We start from the raw sequence: 14,089 nt of genomic DNA, 5'->3' as shown, positions 1-14,089 counted from the left end.
TGGCATTTGGACAAGAACAAACTGGGAGGAGGGTAGAGAGAATGGTGCAGCGGTGAATGAATGGAAACCCAAAATCTCTGTAAATGTTTACGAAAGTTAATAAAATATAATTATAGAAAAAAACAGTCTTAATTATATCAGCACAGTTAATTTGGGTAAAAGGAAAGACCAGGAAAGGTGAGAGGCAGATAAAATTTTTATCTTATTGAGGTTACATAAATACATCATTCTAGAAGAAAGTTAAGAAAACAAGGAAAATACACACAACAATACTTGAACTATAAATTTAAAATACTAAAATTAAGAAGATAGAGGCCAGTCTGAGTACAATTTGTCATTGTAATAAAGACCCTCACCAGTTAAAAGAAAAACATTGAGGTAAATATTAAAAAACAAGTCCAGGTAGATGCTTTACCACAGAAAAGCAAAACTTGAAAGTAAACAAATGGGCAAAGTACTGTAGGAAGGCACTAGCCCCCCCAAAAACATCATTTATAATAAAATTCATCTACATTAAAAACTTATTCACTGCATATGACCATTATTATAAAAACAGAAGGATAACTAGTAAGATGTATATGGCAATTCAAAGAGGGAAGGGGAGGGGGCAGGTGGTCGGAGAGTAAGGGTGGGGGCCACACAGGATCACAGAACTCTTCGTTGTTGTTGTTGTGGGTTGTTTTGGTTTTTTGTTGTTGTTGTTGTGTTGGTGGTGGTGGTGGTGAGTTTTTTTTAAATAATTTCATTCTCTATTAAAAGTTATTTTTTTACACCCTGAAACCCACAGCGTCCCTTTTCAGCAGGAAGTAGCTAAGAGAATACGCCATCCCCTTTTCCTTATGAATCAGGGTGAAGTCTCTCTCAGGGAGGAGTGATAGGGAATGGCAAAGGACACACCGACAAAGGAGATGAATCAGAACTGACTTTGACAAGCACTGTGGCAATTGGACAATTAAAACAGACATTCGGATGCCGGGGGAAGAAGAACAAACTGGGGAGAAGGGTAGAGAGAATGGTGCAGCAATGAAGGAAAGAAAACCCAAAATCCCTGTAAATGTTCATTAAAACTAATAAAATTTAATTAAAAAAAAGAACCGTGTAAAAAAAATTTCTTTTTTTAAATAAAAATTTTATTTTATACTGGTTTACTTAGCTAGTTCGTATACATTTTTTATCACACCAAATCTTTCCCCTTTCCTCTACCCACCCCTCCCTCCACCCATCAAATTATGGGTCTCAGAGTTTTAAACCATCTGCTCAGCTCTATCATCATTTTTTTTCCTTTCCCTTTAGTTTCTCTCTGTTCAGGAGCAATTTTCAGAGTATCTTCTGATATCTATTTTGGACTTTTCTTTCTTTTCTATGGTTTTAATGATTTTTTTTTCTTTTCTGATGTCCATGATGTCACCTTTAGCCTTCTGCCATTAGTGTTCAATATATCACATCTATTCTTATATATTGTGTTGTTTGTTTTTGTTGATTGTCTTCGAGTCAAGCACTCCTCATAGTGACCCTATGAACAAAAGGCCTAAAGCCTCTCAACAACTATCAACATTTATCAAAGTTCATAGAGCTTCCGGAGGCATGTTGTTTAGGAAGTAGAAGCCACTCCTGCAAATATATAAGTAGTATATACTCAGTATCAGTCTACAGACTAAGGCATGCCTGATTGAGGCCATGGTCTTCACAATTACTTGCTATGCATCAAAGAGCTGGATAATGACTAAGGGTGACAGAAGAATAATCTATGCCTTTGAGCTGTGGTACTAGAGAAGAGTACTCAATATACCATGGACTTCCAAAGGAACAAACAGGTCTGTCCTAGAGAGAGTGAAACTAAATTTCTCCTTGGAATCAAAGATTTTGATACTCTGTGTTTGGGCATGTTGTCAGGAAGAAACAGTCCTTGGAAAGGACATCATGCTTGGAAGAGTGAAAGGACAGTGCTAGAGAGGAAAATGTCAGACGAGATGGATTGATTCAGTGACTGATGTAATGTGATTGATGTGTCAGAGACAATTAAATTGGCTCAGGATAGAGCAGGGTTCAGAGCTATTGTACACAGGGATCACTATAAGTCACAAGTGACTTGACAGCATATAACAACAACAACAACGTTTGGGAATGATCTTAAGAAACACAACGGAAAGAAAATAAATACATTTTTTTAAAAAAATACATTTCAGACGAGCATTTTTTGTCACGTAAATATTTTCTTTTTTCATTAATTTTAATGAAAGTTTACAGAGACTTAGGGTTTCCAGTCATTCATTGTTGCATTTTTCTCCCTATCCACCCCCTCCTCCCAATTCACACCTCTCCTTAAAAAGAAAGAAAAACTCTTTCATTATTATGCAATCCCTCCCCACCAAGTCCACTCCACTATGCAGCCTTCAGTCTGGACTTCAGTAATGACAAGAATACCCATTCATATGTCCCTTTTAAACAGTTCTCTCCCTCATTTCCTGCATTTTAAGGAAAGGCGTAGAGGTTATTTGTTGTTGTTGTTGTTGTTGTTGTTGTTGTTGTTGTTGTTGTTAATGTTGTTGTTATTTACCTTAGGAAAATCTGCTATCAGGGACCTCTCCAGAATGCTGAAGGGGGGCAGTGATGCCAAGCTGTAACCTAAGGTGCACCTCACCCAGGCCATGGTCTTTGCAATTACTTGCTATGCATCAGAGAGCTGGACAATGACTAAGGATAACAGAAAAATCAATGCCTTTGAGTTGTGTTGGAGAAGAGTATTGAACATACCATTAACTGCCAAGAGAACAAACAGATCTGTCTTGGAGAAGGTGAAACTAAGTTGCTCCTTGGAGACAAGGATTTTGAAGCTCCTTCTCACACTCTTTGGGCATTTTCCCAGGAAGAACTCATTCTTGGAGGACATCATCCTAGGAAGGGTAGAGGGACAGTGCAGGAGAGGAAGACCCTGGATAAGATTAACTGACTCAGTAACCAGGGTAATGGAGTTTGTTGTGTTGGAGACAATGAGATTGACTCAGCATAGGGCAGGGTTCAGAACTATTGTGCATAAGGTCACTACGAGTCACAGTTGATTAGATGGCACATGACAACAACAGCAATATATTTATAAGACTTAAGTTATTTGTATGTTGTTGTTAGTGACTACAACAATGGCCTTGAGCATGGTCGAGATCATTAGGATGGCAAAGAATAGGTCAAGGTTTCAATCCATTGTTCATAGAGTCACTATGAGTCATAGTCAATGTAATAGCACCTAAGAACAACATACTGTTAGGTACAAGTTGGCTGAAATCACAGAGATATCATATAAAGCAACATGAAGTCTACCCAGACTTCCACCACCCTTACAATGATTGTTATATTTGAGACCAATTCTGCATTCATTGTGTTAATTCGTCTTGTTGAGAGTTTTCCTCTCTTTCGCTTTCTATTTTTCCAATCAGGGGACTGAATCAAAACCAAAAACCAAATCCACTGCCACTAAGTCAAAATCTACTCTTAGTGATGACCTCTATTGGGTTTCCAAGGCTGTAGATCATTAAAGGTCATTAGCAGATTGAGACAGCAATGCACCACACCATCAGCTCTTTGAGGACTCAACAGGTAAGGGTAATTTAAATTTCTGTCTCCACCATGGCCTCTCTGAGCAGTTGGTGTTGGATTAGAACTTGAGTAGTTGATTATAGACTCTATATTTTGTTCTCAAACCAGAGGTCTGGTGGCCTAGTGGTAAGGAGTTGTACTGCCAGCCCAAAGACACCCAAATCCACTAGCTATTCCATGGAAGGAATATGATCAGTCTCCTCCTGTGCTATTTACTGCCTCTGAAAACCTGCTGAAGGATCAGCTATTAGATGATTCTGACTCCACAGAATATATATAACAACAACTCTTCTTAAGGAAACAGAACACACTTTCTAGGATAGGAGCCTCTTACCTGGGGAAGTGAGGACACCTATCTTCCCCCCAAAGACCAGGTCAAGGTGAAGGAACTTCACCCTAAGGAATATTCTTACACTATCAGGATAAAAATCAAATGTTGAAGTCACTGAACTTTGGATACTCACATGGGCTTTAGACAGGAAGATCGTCCACTTAGCTGACTTGATAGCATCAAGTTACTTTATCTGACCCAAAATTCACTCAGCATGCCCTGGTGGTGTACATGAGCTTCCAAAACCACTGGGATTGAATTATCCTCCAGTTTACACTCCCACTAGATGTGCTAGGAGCATGTCATGTGACTGATCTCACCCCTTCCGGAGAGGTGAGGAAGTGGATAGATATGGCCCTTCCCAAACCACGGGCCCTTGAGCCTTACAAGGAGAGTCCTATCCCTCTACTGAGCCCATACTCCCTGCTGTCATCCCCTCTTGATGTCCTATCCTATCCACTGTGGACTCTGTGCTGCCAGAAAAATATTAATCATAAAAAGCTAATGGTGGATATTATCCAACTGACCCCCAAGCTATCTATGTCTTAGCAGAACCCAGGGTGCATTACAGCTAGCCTGGGAACACCACCACTCTAGGGTGAGATGCAGCCTCTAGAGGTACCACAGATTGTCCTGTTCTTTCTTTACCAATTGACTCTGTGGAGGAACTGGCTTTTTTGACGCTGTTTGTGCTCTTGATAGCTGCTAGCTGCTTATGCTTTCTATATGTAACTTATGCTTACTCTACGTAATATCTGCTAGGTGGCCTTGGAGGCCCAAAGCCTTTTCCAGAACCATAAAAATTCCTGCCTTCCACTTGGGGATAGTGTTCAGAGAAGCAAGTCACACACACGCGCGCGCGCGCACACACACACACACACACACACACACACACACACACATCCAAAGCTTTACCCTATAAGTCCATAAACTTGATATTGTAATTCAGGATAGATCAGCCTTTTTCTTCATTCTCTCAACAACTTTAATATTTGGAGACAAATTTAAAGTTACTGGTCAGGTCACAATCTTCAAACTTCTAAGGCATAGTCTCCTCAGGACATCAGGCTTCCAGGTAATGATAATGTAAAAGGCCTGAGCCAAACCCGGTTGACACAGCCAGGAAATTCAGCTTAGGGACGCAGCCCAAGGGGATATGTTGTTTGTTGTTATGTGGCCTTCAGTCGCCTCCAACTCATAGCAACCAGGTGTACAACAGCTCTGAAGACTGCCCTGTCCTGAGACAGTCTCACTGACTCCAACACACCTACCTCTATTGCCCTAGTTACTGGATCAATCCATCTCATCCAAGGTCTTCCTCTCCTGCACTGTCCCTCCACTCCAAGGACCAGTCCCACTTGGCCACATGCCCAAAGTATGTGAGACAGAGCTTCAGAATCTTAGCCTCTAGGTAGAAGCTTGGTTTCACCCTCTCCATGACAGAACTGTTTGATTTCTTGGTGTTCCTTGACACTATCCCTTGACAGAGGAAGAGCAGGACTCATGGAGATCTCAAAGGAATGCCAAATTCAACAGACACTGTAGGAAAAAAGGACCTTCTTCTGCAATCAGGAGAGAGAGTTGGCTTTCCCCTAGAGCTAGTACATTAAATTTGGACTTCTAGCATCATAAATTCTAAGAAAATAAATTTCTGTTTACCAAAGCCACCACTTCTGGTATCTCTGTTATAGCAGCACTAGAAAATTACAGTGGAAGGCATAAACAAATATATCTTGGAAGGATTAGAGTTAAAATACTCCATGAGGGTAAGGATAGGAAGACTTCTCATATACTTTGAGCATGTTACCAGGAGAGATCAGTCTCTGGAAAAATCCATCATGCTTTGAAAAGTAAAGGGCCATCAAAAAAGGAAAATCTCCAAATGTGTGAGATAGATTAACATGGTGACTGCAAAAAAGACTCAGTCATAGTAATGATTCTGAGGATGGCATGGGCTCAGGTGGTATAGCACTGCTCTGTCGATTTGCTGTACAGAGGTAACTCGTGGTGGCTGTGACCCTGATGTGCCAAATGTCTGTCAGCATGGTGGAGGTTTATAGCTTCAATGGGACTATATCTGTACCACGCGCGGCAGACAGTTTGACACTGGACTTGGGATGTTGGATGATCTCAGTCATGTTGTCAACTGTTGGTGATCATAGCGCTTCAGCTGTCCTATCTGAACTTGATAGGTACTTGGCTCCAACTCTATTCTAGGGAGAAAGAGAGGGAGCACCGAGCTCAAAAGCTTGAAGCAGGAGTCATTACGGGGCTAGCTCCTCTGACTGGTCTTCCAGAGACCTAGACCACTGCCCCCAACCCTTGCTGAGATGTCACCACACCCTTGCCACATCCTATCGAGGTCCTGCCCCAATATATCGATATATCAAAACAGTTCCACTGAGAGAAGGGACGAGGATTAAATGAAGACGCAGAGAGCCTCCTTGTTGATCACGAGTCCCTCTCTTTATTATCTCTGAAAAGGCTTATATAGGTTTCAAAAAAAACACACCTGCAGGGGTAATCACATTATCTCATTTAGGTTTCTGAAACACACCTGCAGGGGTAATCACATTATCTCATTTAGGTTTCCGTTTGAGATGGTTCTAGCCAAGATGGAATCCATTCTGCTGGTTTTACAAATGTAGTGCTAGTCTTGCCTTGCAAGTTAGCCAGGCCTCTGACAACATCCCTCTACATGTTACTCACCTATCCAAACAAACACTTGACAGCCACTCATGGGATGAAACAGTGAGCTGCTGTCAGCACCCACTGGGGGTGGATGAGGGAACCCACACACACGTGCTGCCACACTCCAAGATCCTGGTTGTGCACTCAGAGGCTGACCTGCCAGACCCACCTCCTAGACGGAGCATCATGACCTCCCCCCATGATGCCCACAAACTTGGTCCCTGAGTTAAGAGCGGAGGATACAGAGCAGGGAGTCATCAGGGATCCAGATTTCCCTGCCGCAGGATCACTAAACACCACTCAACCCTTTCCCAATTCTTCATTTTAGGAACATCCAAACCAATACTCTGGTACCAGGATGGTCCTAAGGCTAGCACACACCTGGAGGAGGGAGGGATGGGGACCTAGGACAAAGCAGCCACTGGAAGGGCTCAGAACTCACTGAAGGTCATAGGCATGGAGGCTCCCAGGCAAGCAAGGGTCTGTAGGCATCCATAGGCAAAAGGGAAGATCTGGGTGAGGAATTTGGTCCAGAAGGCAGGGTGTAAACAGGCACTCACCTTGATAAAACCCTCATCTCCTGGCTCATCTCTCTGAGTCTCATTTAACTTGAGCACAAGAGTGAAAAGGAGTAAGCCCCCCATGAGGTGGAGAATGGACAGGAACCGTGGCTTCCCTTAGGGGCCTTGGTGGCCCGAGGTCAGAGGGCCCATCAGTGGGCACTGCAGAACTCTCACTACATTCCCAATTGCACCTGACCTCTACCAGTCCCTCACCAGACAATCTCATACCTTCTACTGCCCCATCTCAGCTGCAGCCACACAGTCCACCCCAAAATATGAAGGACACAAGCAGGAGGGGGATGCCAAGGAGCTCTGAAATCCCAGACCTTGAGTCCAGGCTGGCAGCACAGGGAACGAGTTGGTCATCAAATTCACAGTAACTCCAACAGAGAGCCACCACAAGAGCAAATTCACCAAAACGGAACCTTCAGTGAGACAGCATGGAGCACTATCCAACCGGACAGAGCAGGTTGCCACCATCTGACTGAAACAAGCACATTATTGCATCTGATCGAAAGAGAGAGCTTCGTGAGGTGTTTTCTCCATAGGGAACCTTGAGTGGTGTCAGTGTGGTTTATGTTTAGTGCACTGGAACGTCTCAAGGGTTTATTTGCCTTTGTTTATTTTGAAAGAATAGAGGACTCAGAAAAGGCTATGGGAAGGGCAAATGGCACAGAACTAGATGGTAGAAGAATTCATGTTGATTATTCTGTTACCGAGAGAGCACACACACCTACACCAGGCACACTCATGGGCAGGCCAGCTTACGGTGGAGGTGGTGGCAGACGGCGACATTCCTGCTATGACAGAGAATATGATCGTGGGCATGACAGATACGAAGGTGATCTTCTTCTCTACGGATAATCATGGCCTTCTCTCTCTGTTGTGTACAAACTGAGGCCAAACACTCCAAGACAAGTGTTGGGATCTGGATTTGCTATGTCTTCTCCGGTTAGACTTCGGAAAGTAACTCTGGCTCCTCCTACGTCGATATTCTGGGGTGTGGGATCTACTTCGAGACCGTCTCCTATGAAAGTGAGAGTGGGATCTGGATCGAGTGTAATGTCTATAAGAAAGTCTCCTAAATCTCGATCTGGATTTTGATCTTGACCCAAAATGGGATTCAGAGTGTTTGGTTCCTGACCTGCTCTCCGATTTTACACGAGCAGGAGTTCCTGTTTGAGATTTCAGCTGAGAGCGAGACTCTCTGCCCTCGAAGTTCTTCTCCTCCACATCACTCATGTAGGCCAGGCGTTTCCCAGACATAAATAAAAGACAAGTCTCAGCTTAACGGCCAATGGCCTAATCAACTCGCTAATCGGACCCTGGGGAGGAGGAAAGAGTCTGCAACAACGCCGCTCTGCTCCACTCCCACTCGATCACAAGCCCCGTCAAAGTCCAGTTCTTTACTTCTTGATTCCTTCCCTTTGATTTGGCTTTTCTGCGTTTTTGTGCAATATTCAGAGTCTTTTCTGACATCATTCCTGGTTTTGTCTTTCTCCTCTGTCTTTGCAGTGACTTTTTGTCTTTTTCATGAACGATATTCTTTATATCCTCCCATATCTGATCTGGCCTTAACTCACTAGTGATCAAGGCTTCAAACCTGTCCCTGTTCTACAACCAGGAGAAGATAAAATAGATGAATGGGACATTCTAAGAATCAAATTCCTATGTATATCCAAAAACTTCTCCAACAGGGTAAAAAGGGAAGCTACAGACTGGGAAAAAGTGCTTGGTAATGACATGCCAGATAAGGGACTAATATCCAGAATTTATAAAATACTTGAGCACCATAACAAGATAAAGGTAAACAATGCAGAAATGTTCAAAATCCCTAGCTCTAAGAGAGATGCAAATTAAAACAACTATGAGATATCATCTCACCCCAGTCAGAATAGCAAAATTTAACAGAACAGCAAACAACAAATGCTGGCGAGGTTGTGGAGAAACTGGAACCCTGATTCACTGTTGGTGGGAGTGTAAAATGGTGCAACCCCTGTGGAAAGCAGTATGGCGCTTTCTCAAAAAGTTGCAAATAGAGATACCATTTGACCCAGCAATTCCACTACTGAGAATATACCCCAAAGAGACCATAACTGATATCCAAGCAGATATATGCACACCCATGTTTATTTCAGCTTTGTTCACAATAGCAAAGAGTTGGAAACAACCTAAGTGCCCATCAACAAACAAATGGATAGAGAAGCTGTGGTATATTCACACAATGGAATACTATGCTGCATTGAAAAACAAGGAACTCATGCAATATTATTCAAGATGGAGTGACCCTGGAGGACATTATGCTGAGAGAAATATCTCAGTCACACAGGGACAAACACTGCATAATACCACTGTTGTAAAACAGGACTGACATCAGGGTTGAGGGGAGACTGAGAAAGATGGAATAAATAATGTATACTGCATTGAAACAGATGAGGGAGAAACCTGTTTAAAGGGGATATGTGAGTAGGTGTTATTGTCATGACAGGAGTCCAGAACAAAGACTGCATAGTAGAGTGGACCTGGGGGCAGGGATTGTAAAACAATGAAAGAATTTTTCTTTTACTTTTCAAAGAGAAGAGTGTACTGGGGGTGGGGCAGGGTGAAAAGTGCAACAATGAATGAATGGAAATCCAAAGTCTCTGCAAATTTTCATTAAAATTAATAATAATAAAATTAAAAAAAAAATGTGTGTCCCTGAGATGGTCTTTAACTTCTGGTGGGATAGACTCGAAGTCAAACTTTGGTCCTGTGGATTTGATTTATCATTTATTTAGCTTCAGTTTGAACTTGATGGTCTGTTGTTCAGTCAGCACATTACTTAGTTTCACAGTTGCTATTGAGCTTCTCCAATGATTTTTTTTTCCCACAAATGTAGTCAATCTGATCATCTGTACACCATCAGGTGAAGTCCGTATTGTAAGGTCACTGAGGAAGGACAGAACCTAGTGCTGGGCAAGAAAGTTTATTGAGGAGAAACTTCCAGGTTGGCTCTCAAGCAGAAGACCAGTCCCAACTAAGAGTTAGAGGGGGATTTTATATTTTCTTACAAGAGTCTTTGGGAAGGGGATGCTTACAGATGTTTCCTTCAAGATAGGGAAGTGGGCTAGGGTCTCAGATAACTGTACCTGGGGAAAAGTGCTGCGGGCTGCTCCAGTCGGGAGGGGCTTATAAGCCTCAGGTCTAGGGTCTCGAAGAGGGAACACGAAGGTGGGTAGAAGTTCGGCGAAGGGACGATGAAAGAACACAAGACAAACCGTCAAGTGATCTTGATGATTTTAACTCTGAGTCATTCTAATTCCCCTTCTTCTTTCTTCCCTTGCTTATTGCATTTAACATGATACATTTATATTACATTTATATTGCATTTAACATGATACATTAATATTCTAATTAGAGGCTTAATCAACAGCCAGAAAAACAACAAGAGTAAGAATAAAGTTTACATTATTTTCTTACACACAGCTATTTTTTATGGTCATGGTTCCTTGGAGAGCATGAAAGGCTATTCTTAATCATCATGGTTCCTTGGTAATTGGAGAGCCTGGTAGACAATGGCTTTTTGCTTAAACATTTTCTTTTTAAACCTGTTTTTAAACCTGTTCTTCGGGCAGCGGCGGTGGTGAGTGCAGGCGGCGCGGGCTTGGGTCGTCCACGGGGCCGCCGGGACCGTCCCCGCGCGCCTGTCCGCGCCTCTGGCCCCGAGGCAGGCTACATGACCCGTGAGGGGGCGCTGGGTCCCGGGAGGTATGGTCGGGTCGTGCCGATGAAGTGGAAGCGGGAGCGCTCGTGGTCCACTGTAGGTGTGCCAAGTGCTTCTATTACCCTACGAAGAGGAGAATAAGAAAGAGACCCCGAAACCTAACCATCTTGAGTCTCCCTGAAGATGTGCTCTTCCACATCCTGAAGCGGCTTCCTGTTGGGACATCCTCTCAGTCAGAGCTGTACATTCTCACCTGAAGTACCTGATAGACAATCACGCAAGTGTGTGGGCCTGTGCCAGCTTCCAAGAGCTGTGGCCTTCTCCAGAGAACCTCGAGCTGTTTGAAAGGGCTGCTGAGAAGGGGAACTTTGAAGCTGCTGTGAAGCTGGGCATAGCCTACCTCTACAACGAAGGCCTGTCCATGTCCGATGAGGCCCGAGCGGAAGTGAATGGGCTGAAGGCCTCCTACTACTTCAGCTTGGCCGAGCGCCTCAACACGGGTGCCGCTCCCTTCATCTGGCTCTTCATCCGCCCGCCCTGGTCAGCCTCCGGGAGCTGCTGTAAGGCTGTGGTTCACGGCAGCCTCCATGCTGAGTGCCAGCTGCAGAGGGCTCACCAAGCTTCCATCCTGCACTGTCTGGGGAGAGTGCTGAGTCTTTTCAAGGATGAAGAGAAGCAGCAGCAGGCCATCGCCCTATTCCAGGAATCTGCCCGCCAAGGCTGTTTGCCCAGCCCCTACCTGCTCTGGGAGCGAGACCAGAGAATGGAGGTGTCTGACCCTGGAAGGTTCCTGCACAGCTTCCGGACACTCAGGGACTACGCTGCCAAAGGCTGCTGGGAAGCACAGTTGTCCTTGGCCAAAGCCTGTGCCCACGGGAACCAGCTTGGCCTGGATGAGAAAGCTAGCAATGAGATTGTCTGCCAGCTCTTCCAGTCTAGGAAGCTGCTCAGCAGTGTCTCCTCCTGGCTGGAGAGCTCGGCCGTGGGGGTGGTCACCATGAAGGACTTTACCAGCTTGTGCCTGCACCTGACCGTGGAGTGTGTGGACCGCTACCTGCGCCAGCGGCCTGTACCCAGGCACCAGCTGCAGCTGCTAGGCATCGCCTGCATGGTCATCTGCACCCGCTTCATCAGCAGAGAAATCCTGACCATCCGCGAGGCCGTGTGGCTCACAGACAACACGTACAAGTACGAGGACCTGGTGCGGATGATGGGGGAGATCGTGTCTGCCCTGGAGGGCAAGATCCGAATACCCACCGTGGTTGACTACAAGGAGGTTCTGATGGAGCTGGTCCCAGTGGCTTGGAGAACACAGCACCTGTGCAGCCTGCTCTGTGAGCTCTCCCTGCTCCACACCAGCCTCTCAGCCTACTCCCCGGCCCTCCTGGCTGCTGCTGCCCTCCTCCTGGCCCAGCTGATGCATGGACAGACACAAGCCTGGACCCCTCGACTTTGGGACCTCACCGGCTTCTCCCACAAGGACCTGGTACCTTGTGCCCTGAGCCTTCACAAAAAGTGCTTCCATGATGACGCCCCCAAAGACTACAGGCAGGTCTCACTGACAGCCGTGAAGCAACGATTCAAGGACAAGCGCTACGAGAGCATCAGCCATGATGAGGTGATTAGCTACAGCCAGCTGTGCACTTTGCTGGGTGTGAAGCAGGAGGACCCAGAACCCACACCTTTTCTCAGCACAGGGGAGATCCACACCTTCCTCAGCTCTCCCTCAGGAAGGAGGACCAAACGGAAAGGAGAGAACAGTGTGCAGGAGGATCGTGGCAGCTTTGTGACCACCCCCACGGCCGAGCTCTCCAGCCAGGAGGAGACACTGCTGAGCAGCTTCCTAGACTGGAGCCTGAACTACTGCTCTGGCTATGAGGGTGACCAGGAGAGCAAGGGTGAGAAGGAGGGCGATGTGACAGCCCCCAGCGGCATACTCAACGTTACCGTGGTGTACCTGAACCCAGAGGAGCACTGCTGCCAGGAATCCAGTGACGAGGAGCCCTGCCCAGAGGAGGTGACATCTCAGCACCTGCTCACAGCCTTGCCTAGCTCCCAGACCCCACAGATGCCAGGCCCTGAGCCCCCTGCCTACAGCAAGCAGGGGCCAGCCAGGGACACTACCACCACTGGCTACTCCTCCATAAACAGCAGTACCAGTCCCACCAGCTCAGGTGGGACTGGTGGCCCACTGCGACCTACCTCAGCACCATGCCCAGGCAGTGACTGGAAGCCAAACCGCCATCAAACAACAGAGTCATGTTTACAGGGCTGCACCCCAGTGCCCCCAGAGAACAGTTGGCCCCACCGACAGGCCAAGAGGAAGCACACGGACGAGCACAACAGCGGGGCTGGGGCCCTGGCCTTCCTGGCGCTGTGAGCACGTGCGATGCCTGTGATGAGTGTTCTCCAGCTGCTGTTTCACCAGGGGGCGTTGAGATGGAGGCTGGCTGCCAGCTTCCTGCTATAGTCAACAGACAGCTAACTTATTGGTGCCAAGTCCCTTTTCCAAGAGGGCTCCAGTTGTGTGTCCACATGTCCCCATGAGGGGACGCTCAGGCCCTTGCTCCTGGCTTATGCTGCTGCCCATGTTCGCACACTGTCCCTTGGACTGCATCTCAGCAGCCCACAACCTCACCTTCCTAGTCCCCACCAAGCCCTCCTGCAGGTGCCACACACCTGTGCACAGGTACCGCGCCACCCAGGTGCGTTTGGCCTGCATAGTGAATGGCCTCTTGGCAAGGCCCACCTCTGCAGCACCTCCCTTCCTCATGCAGCTGTGGTCTCAGCAGGATTGATGCCACAGGGACTGTGACAAGGGCCTGGCGAGATGCTGGTTCAGGCGCCCCTCAGCTGTGGCCTTCTCACTCATCTTGGGGATGTGATCCTTCTTCACAGAGCTGCTGGCCCCCAAGTCCCCACTGGCAATGGCCACTGGAACTCTGCACTGAATTCTCTCACCCCTCTTCACTGCCTTAATATCTACACGCCTTTCCCTCCAGGATAAGCAAGGTGTCAGGTCCTCCTAAGGCCCAGCTGCAGGGGGAGCCCATGCCCAAGCTACTGGACAATTATGCAGAGAGAATTGCCCCACATCTAGCTAGAAAGCCACTTAAAGTCACTTGTGACAACTGAGGGGACTGAGACAGAAGAGCATGGGGAGACTGCCACCATGTCACTGTGTCCCAAGGGGTTGATCACTTCACTGTC

General features: G+C 46.3%; 1 protein-coding gene and 1 pseudogene across 1 annotated transcript in view; both read left to right on the top strand.

The window, feature by feature from the left end:
• Nucleotides 1-7,660, top strand: part of LOC102854535 (mastin-like) — a 27,237-nt gene extending 19,577 nt beyond the window's left edge. Inside the window, exon 4 of the mRNA XM_006901929.1 lies at nucleotides 7,514-7,660. Within this exon, the coding sequence (XP_006901991.1) occupies nucleotides 7,514-7,660 (147 nt within the window). The remainder of the gene's footprint in view (nucleotides 1-7,513) is intronic.
• A 318-nt stretch (nucleotides 7,661-7,978) lies between these two features.
• LOC102854122 lies at nucleotides 7,979-13,259 on the top strand (annotated as a pseudogene).
• The last annotated feature ends 830 nt before the right edge of the window (nucleotides 13,260-14,089 follow it).

This window comes from Elephantulus edwardii, unplaced genomic scaffold (assembly GCF_000299155.1).
Source record: "Elephantulus edwardii isolate Elephantulus edwardi_28Jun2011 unplaced genomic scaffold, EleEdw1.0 scaffold00350, whole genome shotgun sequence".
Lineage (NCBI taxonomy): Eukaryota > Metazoa > Chordata > Mammalia > Macroscelidea > Macroscelididae > Elephantulus > Elephantulus edwardii.
This window is presented reverse-complemented; position numbering and strand designations above follow the sequence as displayed.